Source organism: Heptranchias perlo, chromosome 28 (genome assembly GCF_035084215.1).
Source record: "Heptranchias perlo isolate sHepPer1 chromosome 28, sHepPer1.hap1, whole genome shotgun sequence".
Taxonomy (NCBI): Eukaryota; Metazoa; Chordata; class Chondrichthyes; order Hexanchiformes; family Hexanchidae; genus Heptranchias; species Heptranchias perlo.
In genome coordinates this window covers 32,311,452-32,334,830 of record NC_090352.1, presented here as the reverse complement: position 1 = coordinate 32,334,830, position 23,379 = coordinate 32,311,452, and the positions used below count along the sequence as shown (strand labels likewise).

The window sequence follows — 23,379 nt, the reverse complement described above, 5'->3', positions numbered from 1 at the left end:
TGTTCTCTGTAATGTGCTGAGTTTGGCAGCTATAAGCAGCGATTTACTGCCTGCTCCTGTGTGGTTGCCGGCTGCTGGATTAAAACTAGCCAAATCCCCTATAAATTACATGTCATTTGAAAGTCCTGAATCTCCTCCCTCCATCTGTATAGCCTGCATCACATCTACTGCTCCTGTTTTACTATGTCTACCAATCATTTTGAAATGTTTACATTGCAGGGAAAATAACATTTTGGATGAATTACATTATTTTAAAGGTGCAAGAGGTTGTAAAAATTAAGATTTACACATCTGCCAAAAGCTTCCTCAGAATTTACCCCTTTTACGTAGAATTTACAGCACAGAAACAAGACATTCGGTCCAACTGGTCCATGCCGGTGTTTATGCTCCACACGAGCCTCCTCCCACCCCTCCTCATCTAACCCTAACCCCTCTGACTGCCCTCAGTCCACCAATACTCCAGTAAAGCATCGTGGGATGTTTAATTACATGAAATGCACTATATTAATATAAGTTGCTACAGTTTTCTCTAAGAATGTCTTATTACTGGACATTCACGGGTAGACTCTGAAGGGGTATAATTTTCTTTAGTAACACAATTGCATAATATTCATTTGTGCTTATCTTAACACAGTCTTTAGTCCTTTTATTCTAGATGGGTTAACATGTTAAAATAGAGCATAAAGGAATTTTATGTGATAGTGTTCATGAGTATGCAACTCGAGGAAATTAAATCCCTGACATTTAGAGCAGATTGTGCAGTACTTATAAGAGAGCATGTGACTCTTAAATAAAAGACTCAGGATACCAGTGAATCTCAACTATCGGTGATCATCCTTATATTCAAATCCCTCCATGGCCTCACCCCTCCCTATCTCTGTAACTTCCTCAAGCCCTACAAGTCCGAGATCTCTGCGTTCCTCCAACTCTGGCCTCCTGCATCCTCCACTTTCTTTGCCCCACTATAGGCCGCCGTGCCTTCAGCCGCCTAAGCCCTAAGCTCTGAAATTCCCTCCCTAAAGTTCTCCGCCTCTCTCTCCTCCTTTAAGACACTCCTTAAAACCTACTTCTGTGACCTCACCTGTCCTAATGTTTCTTTCTTTGGCTCGGTGTCAATTCTTGGCTGTTTACGCTCCTGTGAAGTGCCTTGGGATGTTTTACTATGTTGAAGGCACTATATAAATGCAAGCTGTTGTTGTAATTGGTTTCTCTAAGGATTGAGTTTACTGGTTTCTGCTAGGGAAGAAAAACTGCCTGGTAGATATCATAGAATCATTGAAAGGTTACAGCACAGAACAAGGCCATTCAACCCCTCGAGTCCATGCTGGATCTATTCAAGAGCAATCCAGCTAGTCCCACTCCCCCGCCCTCTCCCCGTAGCCCTGAAAATCTTTTCCCTTCAAGTACTTATTCAGTTCCCATTTGAAAGCCATGATTGAATCTGCCTCCACCACCCCCTTAGGCTGTGCATTCCAGATCATAACCACTCGCTGTGTAAAAAAGTTTTTCCTCTTGTTGCCTTTTGTTCTTTTGCCAATCACCTTAAATCTATGTCCTCTGATTCTTGACCCTTCCGCCAATAGAAACAGTTTTTCTCTATCTACTCTGTCTAGACCCTTCATGATTTTGAATACCTGTATCAAATCTCCTCTCAACCTTCTCTGCTCTAAGGAGAACAACCCCAGCTTCTCCAGTCTATCCGCGTAACTGAAGTCCCTCATCCTTAGAATCATTCTAGTAAATCTCTTTTGCACCCTCTAAGGCCTTCCCATCCTTCCTAAAGTGTGGTGCCCAGAACTGGACACAATAGTCCAGTTGTGGCCGAACCAGTGTTTTATAAAGGTTCATCATAACCTCCTTGCTTTTGTACTCAATGCCTCTATTTATAAAGCCCAGGATCCCATCTGCTTTTTTAACCGCTTTCTCAACCTGCCCTATCACCTTCACCGATTTGTGTACATATATCCCCAGATCTCTCTGTTCCTGCACCCCTTTTAGAATTGGGCCCTTTAGTTTATATTGCCTCTCCTCATTCTTCCCACCAAAATATATCACGTCACACTTTTCTGCGTTAAATTTCATCTGCCACATGTCCACCCATTCCACCAGCCTATCTATGTCCTCTTGAAGTCTATCACCATCCTCCTCATTGTTCACTACCCTTCCAAGTTTTGTGTCATCTGCAAATTTTGAAATTGTGCCCTGTACACCCAAGTCCAAGTCATTAATATATATCAAGAAAAGCAGTGGTCCTAGTACCGACCCCTGTATACCTCCCTCCAGTCCAAAAAACAACCGTTCACCACTACTGTCTATTCCCTGTTACTTAGCCAATTTCGTATCCATGCTGCCACTGCCCCTTTTATTCCATGGGCTTCAACTTTGATGACAAGCCTATTATATGGAACTTTATCAAATGCCTTTTGGAAGTCCATATATACCACATCAACCACATTGTCCTCATCGACCTCTCTGTTATCTCATCAAAAAATTCAATCAAGTTAGTTAAACACGATTTGCCTTTAACAAATCCATGCTGGCTTTCCTTAATTAATCCACATCCATCCAAGTGACTGATAATTTTGTCCCGGATTATAATTTCTAATAGTTTCCCCACTACCTAGGTTAAACTGACTGGCCTGTAGTTGCTGGGTTTATCCTTACACCCTTTTTTGAACAAGGGTGTAACATTTGCAATTCTCCAGTCCTCTGGCGCCACCACCCGTATCTAAGGATGATTGTAAGATTATAGCCAGTACCTCCGCAATTTCCACCCTTACTTCCTAGGATGCAACCTAGGATGCATCCCATCTGGATCGAGTGACTTATCTACTTTAAGTACAGCTAGCCTTTCTAGTACCTCTTCTTTATTATTTTTTAGCCTATCCAGTATCTCAACTACTTTCTCTTTTACTGTGGCTTTGGCAGCATCTTCTTGCTTAGTAAAGACAGATGCAAAGTACTCATTTAGTACCTCAACCATGCCCTTGACTTCCAAGCGCAGATCTCCTTTTTGGTCCCTAATCGGCTCCACCCCTCCTCTTACTACCCGTTTACTGTTTACATGCCTGGTTAACCATTGATGACAAAATAGTGTGGGAAATTTTTTTTACCAGAGCAGGGGCAGATTTAAGTTGATATTAGAGGCTAGATTCCCCTGGTGATATATTTGGCACTATCCAATGTGGAACTGAGCCATAGAAACCAGGCTCGAGCACTGGTCTGTGCTGAGCTGGCTACAGTTAATCTTAGTGCCCCTGGACAAATCAGTCAGGGTTCCTGCTCCTGACTGAAATCCTGTCCTGATGGGATGTGTATGTATGTGTAAATGGTGTGAGGAAAAAGATTAGGTTCAGTCATGATGCCCCCCATGGTAAAATAGCCTGCATGGCCAGTTGGGCAAAGTACCAGAAATCAGCAATACCCATGGAACCATAACCCAACATGATTCAATGCCTTCAGGAGAAGAGGGGAGAAAGTTGGTTTTGTAGGCAGAAAATCTATTAAAAAGATAGGGATTTAAATATATACAGATACAGAGGGATGTCTCCACCTTTGGCTGTTACAGCACTGACATTCTGAGAGCCACATATCCTCAGCCTGCCTTATCTCTGAACTTTCTAAATGCCATCCAGCACCCGGACCCTGCTCGTCTGTAAAACTGAAACTTAAAGTGTCCCTTGGGGAAATGGGAGTGTGTTTCACAAACTCGGTGCAGATTTTGACAGGTGAACAAGCTCCTTTGAAAGCCAAGGTCAGCCTGCAGCAGAGTTAGAGTGGTTGAGAGTGAACTATAACCCCACTCATCCCCATTGGCTTTTGTGGAAGGGAACTGCACTGCTGTGGGGCTTTATGTCACCGACACAGCTGGAAGATTCAAGTGAACTTTAGGGGGATTAGTCTATTTCAAGGAATGTCTAAATATACATCTCTCACAGGCCAAAGAAGAGTGATTGAATTTGATGCAGCCTGTGTAGAACTATTTTAGGGTTTATTATAATCTGAGATTGAATGATAAAGAAATATATTTACTAAAACATCACATATAGCAGTGTTCAGTAGCATACAAACTCCATCTTACTGAATGACTGACTGAAATCCAATTCTACCTCGATCTGTCTAATTGATACATTGTTAGATAACTATTAAGGGAGGAGCTATAAATTACATACTCAAACTGATAAGGAAAAACTGCAACTTAACTTAATACGGCAGCGTCTGTAAATGTTTGTACTACATTATTACACATATCTTTCACTCTAAAATTAAAATAGTTTGATTTTGCTATGGGTGGTATTTCTACCAATATAATTTCACGGAGTAGGGACAAGTGAGTCAAGACTGCAATCAAAGCGATATAAAATCTGGTATGGGTGCCCAGGTTCAACTCGCTGTGGTTATAAATTTACCCACAGTATAATTTAATTACTGCAGTGTTAATGGCACTCAGGGTTAGCACACTGTCCGTTCACATCTGGGTTCAAATCCACACTGATTTTGCTGTTGGGGCTGTAAGTGAAATGTGTGTTGGGGAATCTCACCCCAGTTCCAAATGGATACAGGGCCGCAGTACAAAACCGGCTCTGAGTTGGTAATCTCACTCGGACAGGACACAGGATAGCTGGTGTGGGAGACGGAAAACTATCACTCTGATGCAGTAGGGGGTGTTTTCTGAGGTTGGTGCTGAAGCATGTTTGTTGGGTCAGAGTAGATGGAGCTTTACTCTTCAGCAGCCCATGCTTTGCCCAACCTAGAAGTGGGAAAGTGTTCCATTCCTCGGTGCTGATATTCCTCAACTTGATGAGCACAAAAATTCAGCAAGAAATAACACAACTGTACCTTGGAACATTTTTAAATCTGCAAAAATGTTACAATCTGTAAAAATCTCCCATGTAACTTACAAAAGGGTTGATTCCCCAATCAGTGCTCCCAATGAGGAACGGATGGACGGGATTGGATGGGAAATCAGGGGCTGAAAGCCTGCGATACGCTAAACCAGTGCTGCCGGTGAGCCGCTGTTCCTCATTGTAAGGTGCTGATCAGGGAATCAAGCCCAACTGCATAGACTTGAGCACATAATCTAGGATGACACTTCACTGCAGTACTGAGGGAGTGCGGCACTGTCGGAGGTGCTGCCTTTAAACCAAGGCACTGTCTGCCCTCTCAGGTGAATGTGAAAGATCCCATGGCACTATTTGACGAAGAGCAGAGAGTTCGCTTGGTGTCCTGGCCAACATTTATTCCTCAACCAGCACCATTGTCTGGCTGTTTACATCATTGATGTTTGTGGAATCTTCCTGTGTGCAAATCAGCAGCTGCATTTGCCTACATTACAACAACAACCACTCTTCATAAGTACTTCACTGGTTGTCAAGCGTTTTGGGATGTCCTCAGGTTGTGAAAGGTGCTGTGCAAGTTTCTTCTTTCTCTAATATCCCTTTCTAACCTGTTTACAATGTCTTAAACTACAGTATAATGGAAATAAAAATTACTGTGACCTTAAGGTTTTGTTGTGAGACATTAGTGTACAAGCCCTTAACAAGATCATATGAAATTCCTTTGTCTGTAGTTGTATTGGAGGTGTAAACCCATCACAGTTAGGATGATCAGCAAAGGAATCTCACCGGAGCACTATAAGTGAACCTGGGCACCCATAGCACATGGACACTTTACATCAACCACTCTTAGTATACACCCGATACGTGAATAAAAGATGTTGGGAAATCAGGAGCACAGAGTGTATTTGACATCATGTCTGTGGAATCCATTTTGATATTATTTGCATTAACAAGCCGTTCCAATTTCTGCCCTATTAAGCTTCTGTTCTGTTTTATATTATTTGTTTCAGAAAAATATTAAAATTCCAGTTTAGCTTTAAATTCACAAACATTAAAATCCAAAGCAGTAACTCCTGCTGAAAGTTGTGGCCTTGGTTGTGTAACAGGGTTTATCTTTCATATGTTAAAAGAGCACCAACTCCATGAAAAATTGTTTGGCAAATCTTTTTATATTGTTCTTTGTTTACAAACACAAATCATGTCAAAATGCATAATCGGAGCGGCTGCAGGACATTCTGGAGGGGGAGGGTGAACAGCCAGTTGTCGTGGTGCATATAGGTACCAACGATATAGGTAAAAAACGGGATGAGGTCCTACAAGCTGAATTTAGGGAGTTAGGAGTTAAACTAAAAAGTAGGACCTCAAAGGTAGTAATCTCAGGATTGCTACCAGTGCCACGGGCTAGTCAGAATAGGAATGACAGGATAGCTAGGATGAATACGTGGCTTGAGAGATGGTGCAAGAGGGAGGGATTCAAATTCCTGAGCCATTGGAACCGGTTCTGGGGGAGGTGGGACCAGTACAAATTGGGCGGTCTGCATCTGGGCAGGACTGGAACCAATGTCCTAGGGGGAGTGTTTGCTAGTGCTGTTGGGGAGGGTTTAAACTAATGTGGCAGGGGGATGGGAACCGATGCAGGAAGTCAGTGGGAAGTAAAGTGGTGACAGAAACAAAAGGCAGTAAGGGAGAGTGTACAAAACATGACTGGACAGATGGTCTGAGAAAGCAGGGCAAAGACCAAGGGAAGTCTAGATTAAACTGCATTTATTTCAATGCAAGAAGTCTGATGGGCAAGGCAGATGAACTCAGGGCATGGATGGGTACATGGGACTGGGATGTTATAGCTATTACTGAAACATGGCTAAGGGAGGGGCAGGACTGGCAGCTCAATGTTCCAGGGTACAGATGCTATAGGAAAGATAGAGCAGGAGGTAAGAGAGGAGGGGGAGTTGCATTCTTGATTAGGGAGAACATCACGGCAGTAGTGAGAGGGGATATATCTGAGGGTTCGCCCACTGAGTCTATATGGGTAGAACTGAAAAATAAGAAGGGAGAGATCACTTTGATAGGATTGTACTACACCCCCCCAAATAGTCAATGGGAAATTGAGGAGCAAATATGTAAGGAGATTACAGACAGCTGCAAGAAAAATAGGGTGGTAATAGTAGGGGACTTTAACTTTCCCAACATTGACTGGGACAGCCATAGCATTAGGGGCTTGGATGGAGAGAAATTTGTTGAGTGTATTCAGGAGGAATTTCTCATTCAGTATGTGGATGGCCCGACTAGAGAGGGGGCAAAACTTGACCTCCTCTTGGGAAATAAGGAAGGGCAGGTGACAGAAGTGTTAGTGAGGGATCACTTTGGGACCAGTGATCATAATTCCATTAGTTTTAAGATAGCTATGGAGAATGATAGGTCTGGCCCAAAAGTTAAAATTCTAAATTGGGGAAAGGCCAATTTTGATGGTATTAGACAGGAACTTTCAGAAGTTGATTGGGAGAGTCTGTTGGCAGGCAAAGGGACGTCTGGTAAGTGGGAGGCTTTCAAAAGTGTGTTAACCAGGGTTCAGGGTAAGCACATTCCTTATAAAGTGAAGGGAAAGGCTGGTAAAAGTAGGGAACCTTGGATGACTCGGGAGATTGAGGCCCTAGTCAAAAAGAAGGAGGCATATGACATGCATAGACAGCTGGGATCAAGTGGATCCCTTGAAGAGTATAGAGATTGCCGGAGTAGAGTTAAGAGAGAAATCAGGAGGGCAAAAAGGGGACATGAGATTGCTTTGGCAGATAAGGCAAAGGAGAATCCAAAGAGCTTCACCAAATACATAAAGGGCAAAAGAGTAACTAGGGAGAGAGTAGGGCCTCTTAAGGATCAACAAGGTCATCTATGTGCGGAACCACAAGAGATGGGTGAGATCCTAAATGAATATTTCATATCGGTATTTACGGTTGAGAAAGGCATGGATGTTAGGGAACTTGGGGAAATAAATAGTGATGTCTTGAGGAGTGTACATATTACAGAGAGGGAGGTGCTGGAAGTCTTAACGCGCATCAAGGTAGATTAATCTCCGGGACCTGATGAAATGTATCCCAGGACGTTATGGGAGGTTAGGGAGGAAATTGCGGGTCCCCTAGCAGAGATATTTGAATCATCGACAGCTACAGGTGAGGTGCCTGAAGATTGGAGGGTAGCAAATGTTGTGCCTTTGTTTAAGAAGGGCGGCAGGGAAAAGCCTGGGAACTACAGACCGGTGAGCCTGACATCTGTAGTGGGTAAGTTGTTAGAGGGTATTCTGAGAGACGGGATCTACAGGCATTTGGAGAGGCAGGGACTGATTAGGAACAGTCAGCATGGTTTTGTGAGAGGAAAATCATGTCTCACGAATTTGATTGAGTTTTTTGAAGGGGTAACCAAGAAGATAGATGAGGGCTGTGCAGTAGACGTGGTCTACATGGACTTTAGCAAAGCCTTTGACAAGGTACCACATGGTAGGTTGTTACATAAGGTTAAATCTCACGGGATCCAAGGTGAGGTAGCCAATTGGATACAAAATTGGATTGACGACAGAAGACAGAGGGTGGTTGTAGAGGGTTGTTTTTCAAACTGGAGGCCTGTGACCAGCGGTGTGCCTCAGGGATCGGTGCTGGGTCCGCTGTTATTTGTTATTTATATTAATGATTTGGATGAGAATTTAGGAGGCATGGTTAGTAAGTTTGCAGATGACACCAAGATTGGTGGCATTGTGGACAGTGAAGAAGGTTATCTAGGATTGCAACGGGATCTTGATAAATTGGGCCAGTGGGCCGATGAATGGCAGATGGAGTTTAATTTAGATAAATGTGAGGTGATGCATTTTGGTAGATCGAATCGGGTCAGGACCTACTCCGTTAATGGCAGGGCGTTGGGGAGAGTTATAGAACAAAGAGATCTAGGAGTACAGGTTCATAGCTCCTTGAAAGTGGTGTCACAGGTGGATAGGGTGGTGAAGAAGGCATTCAGCATGCTTGGTTTCATTGGTCAGAACATTGAATACAGGAGTTGGGATGTCTTGTTGAAGTTGTACAAGACATTAGTAAGGCCACACTTGGAATACTGTGTACAGTTCTGGTCACCCTATTATAGAAAGGATATTATTAAACTAGAAAGAGTGCAGAAAAGATTTACTAGGATGCTGCCGGGACTTGATGGTTTGACTTATAGGGAGAGATTGGATAGACTGAGACTTTTTTCCCTGGAGAGTAGGAGGTTTAGGGGTGATCTTACAGAAGTCTATAAAATAATGAGGGGCATAGATAAGGTAGATAGTCAATATCTTTTCCCAAAGGTAGGGGAGTCTATAACGAGGGGGCATAGATTTAAGGTGAGAGGGGAGAGATACAAAAGGGTCCAGAGGGGCAATTTTTTCACTCAAAGGGTGGTGAGTGTCTGGAACGAGCTGCCAGAGGCAGTAGTAGAGGCAGGTACAATTTTGTCTTTTAAAAAGCATTTGGACAGTTACATGGGTAAGATGGGTATAGAGGGATATGGGCCAAGTGCAGGCAATTGGGACTAGCTTAGTGGTATAAACTGGGCGACATGGACATGTTGGGCCGAAGGGCCTGTTTCCATGTTGTAAACTTCTATTCTATTCTGCATGATGCCATCGTGAACCAAATAACACACAGCTATTTGGTTCTTCTCTCTCCCCAAGGCAAAACAGAAGTTTGTCAAACATGTTTCCAAGAAGACATACCTCTTTAAATATTATACACTGCCAAAGGGAGCGATATATCATTGATTTGTTCGAACAGGTGTTATCAGGCATTCTGTCCAATAAAGACGTGTTATCACATTGCCTGATAACAACTGCAACCGCTTTTCCTTCTTTGATTCCTTTAGTAAATAAGCTACCGTGAGGACCCTTTGCATTGTTTACTGTGCAGCTTTGCTGCAGTAACAGTTTACTGAATAGAATCTATCACAGTAACAGTTTGCTGTCCTGAATTGTGAATGTAACATTCTGCTGTACAAAATCTTCCAGAGTAACAGTTTACTGTATGGAATCTGTCACAATAACAGTTTGCCGCACAGAATCTGTCACTAGAATAGATTACTGCAGAGAATTTGCCACAGTAGCAGCTTGCCATATATAATCTGTCACAGTAACAGCTTACTCTACAGAATCTTCACAGTAATGGTTTACTGTACAGAAACTGTCGCAGTAACAGCTTACTATAGAAATCTGCCACATTAACGATTTGCACTATAGAATCTACCACAGTGAGTTTACTGTATAGAATCTCTCACAGTAACAATCTACTGCATAGAATCTGACACACGGCTCTTTTTGATATATATTAATGATCTGGACTTGAGTATGAGGGCATAATTTCAAAGTTTGCAGATGACACAAAGCTTGGAAATGAAATAAATAGTGAGGAGAATAACGGCAGACTTCAGGGGGACATAGACTGACTGGTGAAATGGGCAGACACATGGCAGATGAAATTTAATGCAAAGAAGTACGAAGTGATGCATTTTGGAAGGATAAATGAGGAGCGGCAATATAAACTAAATGGTACAATATTAAAGGGAGTGCAGGAACGGAGAGACCTGGGGGTTCACTTACACAAATCTTTGAAGGTGGCAGAACAAGTTGATAAAGCTTTTAATAAAGCATACAGGATCCTTGGCTTTATAAACAGAGGCAAAGAGTACAAAAGCAAGGAAGTTATGCTAAATCTTTATAAATCATTGGTTGGACCTCAGCTAGAGTATTGTGTAAAATTCTGGGCACCACACTTTAGAAAGGACATCAAGGTCTTGGAGAACGTGCAGAGGAGATTTAGTAGAATGCTACCAGAGATGAGGAGTTTCAGTTTTCTGGAGAGACTAGAGAAGCTGGGGTTGTTCTCCTTACAGCAGAGAAAGTTAACGGGAAATTTAATAGAGGTGTTCAAAATTGTGAGGAGTTTTGATAGAGTAGATAGGGAGAAACTGTTTCCACTGGCAGAAGGGACAGTAACCAGAGGACACAGATTGAAAATAATTGGCAAAAAAGCCAGGGGGAGATGAGGAGAACTTTTTTTAACTCAGTGAGTTGTTATGCATTGCTTGAAAGGGCGGTGGGAGAAGATGCACTAATAACCTTCAAAAGGGAATTGGATCTCTACTTAAAAAGGAGAAATTTTCAGGGGTAAAAGCAGGGGAGTGGGACTAATTGATAGCTTTTTCAGAGAGTCGGCATAAGCACTATGGGCCGAATGGCCTCCTTCTGTGCTGTATGATTCTATAATCTCTAGAATCAGTCACTGTAACACTTAAACCTCCAGTGTCTGAAGTTAGAAGAAAATCATTTCCTGACACACAGTAGCGGTGGCACTTTTGACCACATGTTCTCTTTTTTCCCCTTAGATGGAGTGAGACTAGTGCCCTCAGGGTGGCAAATATTATGTCTTTGTTGAAGAAAGGGTAAAGGATAAAGCCAGGAAATTATAGGCAAATTAATCTTACTTCATTGCTGGTAAATTTCATGGGGCTGAAATTCTGTGGGGTTCCATTGGTCTCTCATTGTAACTCCAGCAGGAGACTCGCAATAGAATTTCAGCCCCTCAGATCCATAATGCAGGATAAAATTAGTGAACTGACATAGGCTAATCAGTGATAGTCAGCATGGATTTGCAAAGAGAGGTCTTGGTTCACTAATTTAATTAAATTTTTCAAGGAAATCAGAATGCACATTTTTTTAAATTAATCATTCTCGAGATGTGTGCGTCGCTGGCAAGGCTGGCATTTATTGGGTGACTTGTTGGGCCACTTCAGAGGACAGTTAAGAGTCAACCACATCAGTGTGGGACTGGAGTCACATATAGGCCAGACCAGGTAAGGACGGCAGGTTTCCTTCCATAAAGGACATTAGTGAACCAGTTGGGTTTTTACAACAATCTGACAGCTTCATGGTCACTTTTACTGAGACCAGTTTTTTATTTCCAGATTTTTAAAACTGAATTCAAATTCTCAAACTGCCACTGTGGGATTTGAACTCATGTTCATAAAGGCACTGCGGTGGATGTATATATGAATTTTCAGAAGGTATTTGATACCCTGCCACATAAGAGACTTGTAACGATTTAGGCATCGACGGGAATATAACCATATGGATAAACAACTGGCTGATCAGAGAGTGGAAGTATTGATAGGATGTGGGTTTATGCTGTGTCCCAGGGATCTGTGCTAGGATCTCTTGTTTTCCACTTCTATAAGTTATTTGGACATAGGCACAACAGGAACAATATTCACGTCTGCTGATGATTCCAAATTAGGGGCCATGGCAAACTCTGGGGAAAAATGCAGGAGATTACAGGGGGACAATACAGGTGGGCAGAGTGGGCAATCAGAGGCAGGTGCAGTTCAATGCAGAGAAACGTGAAGCACTACATTTTAAGAAAGAACTTGCTTTTATATAGCACCTTTCACAATTTCAGGACATCCCAAAGCGTTTTACAGCCAATGAAGTAATTTTTGAAGTGTAGTCACTGTTGTTAATGCGCAGAAACGCTGTAACCAATTTGCACACAGCAAGGTCCCACAAACTGAAATGAAATAAATGATCAGATCATCTGTTTTTAGGTGCTGTTTGAGGGATCAATGTTGGTCAGGACACCGAGAGAACTCCCTTTCTATTCTTTTACATCCATTTGAGTGGGCAGACAGGGCCTCAGTTTAACGGCACCTCTGACAGTGCAGCGCTCCCTCAGTACTACACCGAAGTGCCAGCCTAGATTATGTGCTCAAATCGCTGGAGCGGCGCTGGAACCCATGACCTTCTTCTTTCTTTACTACATTTTCAGGGAAAGAACAGTGAAAAGAGGGATACCCAAAGCAGTAAGATTCTTAACAGAGGGGAGGAAGAGGGAGATCTAAAGAGACAGATACACAGATGGGAGCATAAGTACAAGAAAAATGCAAATAGAATTTGGGTTTTATATATGGAGTGGAGGGGTACTCATTGAATATAAAAGCAAGGAAACAATGTTGAATTTGTGCAAGACAAAGTTAGATCACAGTAAGACGTGTAGTTCTGAGTACCCCATTACAGCAATGATATTAGAACCATGGAAACCATGCAAAGATTCACTAGAGGGAAAGGTTATAGTTATGAAGAAAGGGTCAAAAACTGTTCCACTTTTTTAGTGAAATAGAGAAAATTCAAGTGAAATCTAAAATAATGGATGGTTTTGAGAGGGTTAATAATGAAAGATTATTTTTGCTGACTAGCAAATCAGTAACTAGGGGCCACAGAGGTAGAATTCTCTCTAGAGAAATAAAGGGGGCAGTTAAAAGGATTTTATTTCATACAGAGGATTATTGGAACATGGAATGCTTTACCACAGGTGGTTATTTATTCAGCATCTATATCATTTAAAAAGAATTGGATAAGTATTTGAAAAGAAAGAATATAAAAGGGTACAGGAAAAGAGCAGGTAAATTTGAACAGAGAGCTCTAGTTGATGAGTTAATACTGGCAGAGGTAGAATGGGTTGAATGATCGCAGTCTGTGCTGTAATGTCAATAATTCTATGATTCTCATGAATGAAGTAGAATTTGATTCCATAACGACTCCACAAATCAAATTCTTCATCCCCACCTATGAGGTGCTCAAAATGGCAGCTGGTTGTATCAGGATATTAGTCAGAGGTGAATCACATGATATAATAGGGGTAACTTTGCACTCTCAGTGGGGTAGTCACACTCAAAAGGATTGTGGATCGTCAAAAGTATTGTAGCCCCAATGTTCCGACCCATGCTCCACTGTCAGTGCAGCTTCCTGGAGGGATTGCAGGAGCACAGAATTGCCGCCAAAGAATGAAAGCACCGTCTTCATCACTCATGAATAAAGAATGAATCACTCATGGAATAAATGTAGCACTCCACTGTCTATCATTGTGCACTCTCTAATTCCTATTGATACATAGAATGTGAAGGGTTACCAAGGTGAGCTAGCTTCATATATTCCAGCAGTGATTGCTTGTTGTCCCACCAGTATTGCTCTAGATCGCTGCTGTTCGGGTACTTCACACAGGAAAGCTCCAGAGTAACCTCCAGACACTGGCCCCACACATAGCTATAGTCTTGCATTCCGCCTACAAAAACACAAGAGGAGCAACAGTGAATAGTAAATCCTTCAGACTGAGCACTAACTTGTAAATAGATCACCCTCTTTTACTGCATTACTTTCTTTGGTATGTTCCATGACATAAGTTCATGTCGAATAATTGAAAAGGATATGGACTGGGTGACACAATGGGGGAGATTTTGACTTTGTGCAATAGTGTAAAATGGGTGATAGCGAATCGGCAGCCCGTTTTATATCTCTCCCGATTCCATTGGAAGTCAATGGAAATAAAAATGGGGAGAGATGTAAAATGGGCTGCTGATTCGCTATCACCCGTTTTACACTCTCGCACAAAGTCAAAATCTATCCTAGTGAATTTAAACATTGTCCTTTAGCCTCCACCACTGAATTATAATCCAGTCAAGACTAAGGCGATGCAAATCTTCTTTCTCTGATAACTGTAAAGGTTCTAATGTTTGGACAGTGGGTGTGGGCCCACAACATGATTTACTGTGACTGAATAAGTCAAATTCAATTTTCCATGAGAGTGGAAAACCAGTGGCCTTGCATATAACATACAAGAGAGTTGCTATTCTCTATACCCGGACCACTGGTTTACACTGACTGAGTAAGTCAAACGCTATTTTTATTACAGCCTTTTTTCTTATAATTTGAAGTTATCTATTGCATGATTAAAATTTGAATTAAGCAATGTAAATAGCACAGCAAAGTGGGACCTCAGTGTTGAAAAAAATTAATTATCAGACAAAATGAATTAAGCAACTGAATTTAGAGTAAACTGGGTAATGCAATGGGTTAGACTTTGACCTTGCACATTGGGAGCTGGGTGCAAATCTAGCTCAGACTGATGAGATTGGAAGTCTCCTCTATCTGCTGCCTATAAGGCTTCTACATGAAAAGAGTTTAAACGATTTCAATCAGTGGGCATGGGCTCACAGTACAAAAACTGGCAACCTCACTCAGAGAGGTTACGGGAAGGCTGGAGTGGGAGATGGAAAAAATGCCATGCAGGTGCAGTAAAGGGAGTTCTTCTGAGGTTGGGGCAGAGGCACTTTGTTGGGTCAAAGTAGTGGGAGTTTTACTCTGCATCTGGCCGCTGTTATAAATTGGATAGCCAAGCGGTGAAGGATAGAATACAAGAGCCTGCAGGTCTAGGATGCTCGCGGTCCGTGGGGGCGGGCGCTCGGCCTGTCTGCCTCTCTTTCGCGGGTTGCTCCACGCCCGGGTGGCCCTGGAGATGGAGCACGCGGTGTCTGCCGGTACGCTCGAGGCTTTCCGCGACCGGTGGGCACCGCAGGGGCTGGAGTGCATCCTGGACGAGGCTAATAAAGTTTTAATTTGAAAACTTGGTTTTGGTTTCTTTGGGTTTTTAGTTCGTAAGCACACCCCACACCCCCCCTTCTTATAAAAGGGGGATTAAAAAAAAAGAAAAAAAATAGAGAGAAAAAAAAATTTAAAAAAATTAAAAAAAATTTAAAAAAATACAAGAGCCTGGTCTTTAGTTGCCTCCAACCATTTATTCACAGAGATCCCCCTTACACACACACCACACCCTAGATAAGCTCTTATAGAAAAAGGATGCAAGAGAGTCCCCAATCACACACACCACCTGAATACAATTAACACTAATTGATATAAATCACATGATACAATTAACAGCCATGCTATACCTGACCTGGGAGTGCACCCACTAAGTCCTTGAAGAGGGAAAGGTTCCATTCCACAGCACTAACATCCCTCTCCTTGATGAGAAGATTTTTTTTAAAAAGCAAATGGAAACCAATGATCTTGCTCATAGCTCTTCCCCAGTCTTGTTTGCTGCACCCTCTCCAAAACCATTTAGTAAGCACAGAGGGTGGGTCCATTCCTGCCAAAATGGCTTCTTAACACCTTTTTCAAGAGTCTCTACAGCAGTAAAGTTGTCAAAAAATGCTTGACAAGTGGCTCTCCTCTCCCACCTACCTTCCAAAGTGTACCAGGCTGCACCATTAGTGATACCATCAGGAAAAGTGCTTCCTGGGCAGGCACCTGCCTGTTGCATTTTAGGATGGTTCCGGGCATAAACCAGACTGATGTGTCTACATCAACAATCCAAAATAAAAAGAGTTATAAATGATGCATCTTAAATTATTATAATAAATTAAATATTCATGTTGGCACAGCAATGTACAATGCCATAAATTGTGGACACCTGGATTTGGATCTCACCCTCAACTGGTATTCATATATAGACTTGCCCCACACATTGAGTTGCTCATCTCAGCTGAAATATCAGATATGGCAGTGTGTCTAACCAGTAGGCAATAGGGAAAAATGAGTCAGGTACAACTTAATTTGTAATTTTGTGCCCTTGATAGGCAACCACAAGGGCACTGGCAGAGTGGCTGTGGTGGAAGCATGCTGTCGTCCAGAGAGAGGACAGCAGGTCTGACTACCATAGCGACACTGCCACTCTCCCAGGGTGGCGCCTCAGCGCTCCTGGTGATCAGCTGGAGAATGGATGCGATGCCCAGGAAGCCCTGTTCCACAGTGGTACCCAGAGTCATGATAGCAGCAATCTGTGCTTCCATTGCAGCAGTCTGAGCTTCAACTGAAGCTTGCAGACCTTTGATGACATCAGTTTGTGCTGCAATGAAAGCCACGACATCGGCCATCAGATGCTGCATCATGGTGGGTTCTACAGGTGTGCTGATGGAGGTGACCACCCATTCCATGTGAGAAAGGATAAGCTCCAAGCTCTGCGCAAGGCCCTGTGTCAAATTCGAGATGGACTCCTCCATGTCCCTTGTCATTGTGCGCAGGCTTTCTGGCAGGTTTTCCAGTGCCCCAAGCATTTGGTGGTGTACGCCCATCAGCCGTCTCCTGTAGCCTGGCCCATCGAAGTCCTCATCCGACTCCCCTGCAGCAGAACTAGTGAGCGACCTTGCCCTCCAGCGAGCTGGCATCTGTGGTATCCGTTCCCCCCTGCCCCGGCTCCTGCGCATTTGTGCCCTGTGTATCACCACGTGCAGATCCCTCCTCTAACCTAGCCTCTAAAGGACATGCAGTATCAGTCTCTCAGCTGGTGGATGCGAGTGTCAGATCGAGTGACGGTGTGCCTTCAGTGTCCTCCTCCTCCTCCTCCCCCTCCTCCTCCTCCTCGGACAGTGCTGGCTCCTGTTCTTGGGTATCTGCAATGACAAAGGGAAATAGGTTGAATTGCGGAGTGGGGAGAGGAGCAAGTAAGACGTATGTGCTGACAGCATCTGCAGCATGTGAGTCAGAAAAGACTGTGGGAGGAGGGAGGTGTGGGAAACGAGAAGGAGCATTAGATATGCAGAGACCCACTTCATCAGGACCTCCAGCACGGGTGCAGTGACGGCCTGCCCAATGGTCCGAAGCAGTCTCCTCCAAGGGTGTGAGGATGTGTAGGCGTGCCTGTCCTCCCTCAGGTCTGTCCTGCTGCCGGCTGCAATGCGCCACCTTCTCCTGCAAGACAAACGGCAATGTGCAGTGAGTATCCTGCAAGATGTCTGGATGATATGCCTGTCATGGATGAATAGCTGCCAATGTGTGTAAACTGTGAGTGGTGGATGTGTGGCCTGCAAGTGTGATAGTATGCGAGGGTGAGATGCAGCATGCCAACTGCAGCATTGCATACGGATGAGCAGTGTTTGTTGGTGGGTGGGTGACAGGGTGTCATGCATGGAGCAGTGGTGCAGTTGGTCGGATGTGCCACTTGATACTTGACACTTGCATTCACTCACCTTGACCACTCGTGTCAAATCGTTGAACTTCTTTCTGCACTGCACCCACGTGCGTGGTGCCATGCTCCTGGCGTTGACTTCCTGGGCCACAGCCTCCAATGCCTGTGGAGCTGGAATCTGGAGGGTCTCCTGCCACCCTGCGGGTACAGGTTGGCCCTCCTTTCATCCACCCCTTCCACCAGGGCCTCCAGTGCATTGTCTGAGAAGCGTGGGGCCTGCTCTCGCAACAGTCCCGCGATCCGTTCTGCCATCCTTCCCTCCTCCCAGTAGACTGTGCACCTCCAATTTAAAATGTGCACCTGCACCTTTAAGAGCAATGCTAAAAAGGGAAACACCAATTGGAGATTGTGGAGTGTCCCAAAAAGTAGTGATACTCCAAAAGACAATGAGACTCACCAAAAATCAGCAATATTCACCAAAAACCAGTGAGACTTGCCATATCTGGCAGTAAGGTAATTTAAAACAGTTCTGATGAAAGGTCATCAACCTGAAATGTTAACTCTGTTTCTCGCTCCAAAGCTGCTTCCTCACCTGCTGAATGTTTCCAGCATTTTCAGTTTTTATTTCAGATTTCCAGCATCTGCAGTGCTTTAATTTAAAACAGGAACTATAGTAGCTCAGAATACTGAAATGAGTTACTTTGCAGTACAGCACTCTTGCAGTTCAGAAGTGTCAGCTTAGATTATGCACTCAAGTCCTGATCTGAGGCATAACATCTCATTCAGAAGAGGCAAGAGTTTTATCCCGTCTACTCCACAGATTTTTTAAGCTAAATAATTGTATTCTTACATGTTGATGTAAGGAATGACAGAGCTATAGAAGAATTTCTACTTGACACCTGACTTACAGTATTAAATATGCTGAGGTCAGACATGCTTTGGGTTAGATACATGACTCCAAAGCCCCTGCATTACAGGGACCATGTGCCTCAACTCAATACCTCAAAAGAGATCCCTTACTGTAGCATTTCTTCATTTCTGCCACTTTCTGTCCTTTTAACTTCTGCATAAAATACTCCAAGTAATGGTTAACAGCACTGTGCAAGCTCTGAGTAGAGTTTTCAGTCAGAAGGTCAACCTGTGACACCCACTGTTACTTCACATACACAAACAACCCCAGTCTCTCAATGGTAAAACATTTTTAACTGTAATGACCTATCCTAAATTCGGGAGAAGGAAGGGAATGGCACGATTTGTCTACTTTTCATGCAGTCCCTCCTGCCATATCTCCCCTTGAAACTCAAAGAAACCCCTGTGTTGCTTTAATACACAGAGCAAGCAGGCCAACCTTTCCAAAGGGTAGGGAAGCAAAGACTGATTTGTATTATGAATTGTGAGTTAAATTAATCTATTATTATGCAGATAGCGCTCAAGGTCCAGATTAGGTTTGTTTGAAATTCAACTTCTTTACATTTTCATGAGGTATTCAGGCCTCATGTACTTTTATGCTCTTCGTGCCTGTTTTGTTAAGAACTAACAGTACAGTTGGCTCATTTCCATATTTACAGCTAAAACTGGGTGCAAGTTCAAGACTCTGTTTCCAAGTTATCTTTCTTTTTTTTTATTCATTCATGGGATGGCAAGGCCAGTATTTATTGCCCATCCCTAATTGCCCTTGAGAAGGAATCTCAAAACTTCTTGTTTTCAGGATAGATATCTGCGCCAATATTCAGCATGGGAGTTGTGTGTGTGGAGTTACTGCTTTGTTCAGTTTTGCTATCTATGTCCATCCATCCATCTATCTATATCTTCCCTGCCCCCTCCACCTTCACCTCCAACAACAAGTGCAAGGAGCTCATGGACTAGAAAGGCTGGCTGTACATAAAGTATATAAGTCACCAGGACCGGATGGGATGCATCCTAGGTTACTGAGGGAAGTAAGGGTGGAAATTGCAGAGATACTGGCCATAATCTTCCCATCAACCTTAGATAAGGGGGTGGTGCCAGAGGACTGGAGAACTGCAAATGTTACACCCTTGTTCAAAAAAGGGTGTAACGATAAACCCAGCAACTACAAGCCAGTCAGTTTAATCTCAGTGGTAGAAGCTTTTAGAAACGATAATTCGGGACAAAATTAACAGTCACTTGGACAAGTGTGGATTAATTAAGGAAAGCTGGCAAATCATGTTTAACTAACCTGATTGAGTTTTTTGATGAGGTAATAGAGAGGGTTGATGAGGGCAATGCGGTTGATGTGGTGTATATGGACTTACAAAAGGCATTTGATAAAGTGCCACATAATCCCCAGGGGTCAGTACTAGGACCACTGCTTTTCTTGATAAATATCAATGACTTGGACTTGGGTGTACAGGGCACAATTTCAATATTTGCAGATGACACAAAACTTGGAAGTGTAGTAAACAGTGAGGAGGATAGTGATAGACTTCAAGAGGACATAGGCAGGCTCGTGGAATGGGCAGACACGTGGCAAATGAAATTTAATGCAGAGAAGTGCAAAGTGATACATTTTGGTAGGAAGAGACCTGGGGATATATGTGCACAGATCGTTGAAGGTAGCAGTGCAGGTTGAGAAAGCAGTTAAAAAAGCATATGGGATCCTGGGCTCTATAAATAGAGGCATAGAGTACAAAAGCAAGGAGGTTATGATGAACCTTTATAAAACACTGGTTCGGCCACAACTGGGGTATTGTATCCAATTCTGGGCACCACACTTTAGGAAGGATGTAAAGTCCTTGGAGAGGGTGCAGAAAAGATTTACTACAATGGTTCCAGGGATGAGGGACTCCAGTTATGTGGGTAGACTGGAGAAGCTGGGGTAGTTCTCCCTAGAGCAGAGAAGGTTGAGAGGAGATTTGAGAGAGGTGTTCAAAATAATGAGGGTTCTAGACAGAGAGAAACTGTTCCCGTTGGCAGAAGGGTCTAGAACCAGAGGACACAGATTCAAGATGATTGGCAAAAGAATCAAAGGCAACATGAAGAAATACTTTTTTACGTAGCGAATGCTCTGCCTGAAAGGGTGGTGGAGGCAGATTCAATCGTGGCTTTCAAACGGGAATTGGATGAGTACTTGAAAGAAAAAAATTTGCAGGGCTACGGGGAAAGGGCGGGGGCGTGGGACTAGCTGGATTGCTTTTGCAGAGGGCAGGCACAGACTCCACCAGCTGAATGGCCTCCTCCTGTGCTGTGACCATTTTATGGTTCTATGACTCCTTTGTCACTAAGGTTGAGACCATCTGTTCAGCTGCTTCTGCTGCCCCCTTCACCTTGCCCAAGCCAAACCTCCCCACAACCCGTCCATGAGAATCACCTCTTGCTCTCTCTCTCTCTCGAGCCCATTCCCACTAAAGTGCTGACCCCAAGCTGGCTCTGACCCCATAATCCTCTCCATCACAAAGACAGCCTACTTCCATTTCTGCAACATCGCTGGTTTCTGCCCCTCCCAGCCCATCTGCCACAGAAATCTTCATCTATGCTTTTGTCACCTCCAGATACAACTATTCCAATGCTCACCTGACAGGCCTCCCACACTCCATCCACTGTAAACTTCATATCATCCAAAACTCCTATCCTGCACCATGTCCCGCTCATCCATCACTCTGTCCCCGCTGACCTACATCGGCTCCCGGACACCCAATGCCTCAAATTTAAAATTCTCATACTTGCGTTTAAAGCCCCTCAAGGCTTCATCCCCCCCCCAATCTCTGTAAACTTCTCCAGCCCTACAATTGCTCCCACCCGCTGCACGGACTCTCTGTTCCTCTGACTCTGGCCAACTCCCTGCTCCAGTGGTTCAGATAGGCATTAAAGAGCCCACGATACCATTTGAAGAGGTGCAGTGAGTTCTCCTGGTCGTCGGTCGAGCCTTTCTCCCTCAACTGTCACCACCGAAAAAAAATAAGTTGGCCGAGTGACTCACCACATTGCTGGTTCAGAATAGCTGGCAATGAACAATAATCCCACATGACAACAATCACTGTAATTTGGAATAACTCATTATGAAATCTCTGAGGTCGTTGAAAATTGGGCTGCCTAGCACCCGGTTTTCAGCTGCTACGCAGCCTACTAAGGCCCCAAAATGGTGGACAGGAAGTGTGTCGCCCGCTATATTAGGCAAGCAAAAACAAGCGGCTTCCTTTACCTACGCCTGAAGCAGGCGTTAAGCTCCTTATTTGCTCCAACATTCATTTGCCCTGAGGCAGCCAGCTCCATTGCGAGCTGTACCCGGGGAAACCAGCCCTACGGACCACCTGCCAACCAAGAAGGTAAGTAACTTAACTGCATGTGGAGCCGGGAGGAGCAGAAATGCCCCTCCCAACCCCACATTAAAGGACCCTCCTGAACAATGCCGCTCCTGTCTGTGAGTATGAGAGAGGTGATGGCAGAAGCTCCCCAGATGTGGGAGCAGTATTCAAATCTTGGAAGAATCTACATCATCAACTGCATGATGAACATGTCAGAATCATCACATAAACAAATGTAGCATTAAACATTTGGAAGGTTGCTCACTCCCTCCCTCAATGGTCAGAGTGGTTAGAGACACCACCCACTAAGCCACGAATACCAGTAAGTCTCAGGTTTGGTTCCCCAGTCCATGCTGGGTGGGGATGGGGGGGTATGCAGTTGTGCTACAGATGGCCTCAGCACCCTGGGTTGGGGGGGGGGGAGGGGAAAACACAGATAGTTCTCAGCCCTCGTCGTTACCTCGTGACTCCTGGTGGAAAGTCTGCACTTTTGCCTCAGTGCATGTGTGTGTCTGAACATTAGCTAAGGATAGGATCAGGCTCTTTACGATGCCCTCACAGAGGAATGTCCTGTCAACACTCACTATCTAGCCTCACACATAAAGAATGCTCTCACTTGCATGAGATACCAAAAGCTGCTGGCCCAAGTGGGACTGTATCCCAATATTAGCAAAGTGTTGAGGAGGGGAGAATATGAAAGAAAAAGAAAAGTTGATTCTAACTTTAATGACTCGAGCCAGAAACCTGGTACCAAGAGGCCCAGTAACACAAGGCTGGTCTATTACTGAAGTGCTGGCATGTGCCACAAGACAAATTTGTTTATTTCCAAAGCCAATGTATTACCCGGGAGACTGCAATAAAATTAATGTTCAGTAAAGAATTCTGATTTATTCTCATTATAATTTATTTAGTACTAACTGTCCCAGTAGCTTAATTACTTTGAATATGAAATTATAATTTAATTGGTTAGCCAGTTTCAGCAGGAACTCTTATTTTTTTTTAATCTGGCAGATTGCCATAAGAGGCTATTTGACGACTTAATGCTTTCAGGTAGTGCTGTGAATTTATGATCTCTGAACTGGGACTTTTATGTGACTTCAATTATTTTTCAGATAACCAATACAGTGATGCATTTAATTTTGGAGCTGACAGCACAAGAATTTAAAGTATATCAGGATTTTTTTTTAACCCTGTTCCCATTTCTCTAGCCTCTCCTGAAGGCACTGACATGCTGGTCTGCAGATCCACAGGTACAGTGGGCCGTTGGAACCTCACTCAAGTGGCCGTTCAATTTGTTTTTTGGTTCTCAGGTCATGCTCATAAGGCAGCATTTATTGCCTGTCCCTGGCTGCCCTGACAAGCTGGTGTTGGGCCGCCTTCTTGAAAGCAATTGTTTTTTTTTACAACTGAGTGGTTTGCTGGGCCACTTCAGAGGACACAAAGTCAACATGGATTTATGAAAGGGAAATCATGTTT

At 43.7% G+C, this 23,379-nt stretch overlaps 1 protein-coding gene across 4 annotated transcripts in view; it reads right to left on the bottom strand.

Moving 5' to 3' along the window:
- The window catches only part of LOC137345020 (carboxypeptidase D-like), a 212,676-nt gene that overhangs the window by 87,159 nt on the left and 102,138 nt on the right, over window positions 1-23,379 (bottom strand). For all 4 annotated transcript variants that reach the window (XM_068008366.1, XM_068008367.1, XM_068008365.1 and 1 more), the window contains exons 14-15: window positions 15,919-16,034; window positions 13,811-13,963 (exon numbers count right to left, since the gene is read on the bottom strand). In XM_068008366.1, coding sequence (XP_067864467.1) covers window positions 13,811-13,963; window positions 15,919-16,034 — 269 coding nt within the window. The remainder of the gene's footprint in view (window positions 1-13,810; window positions 13,964-15,918; window positions 16,035-23,379) is intronic.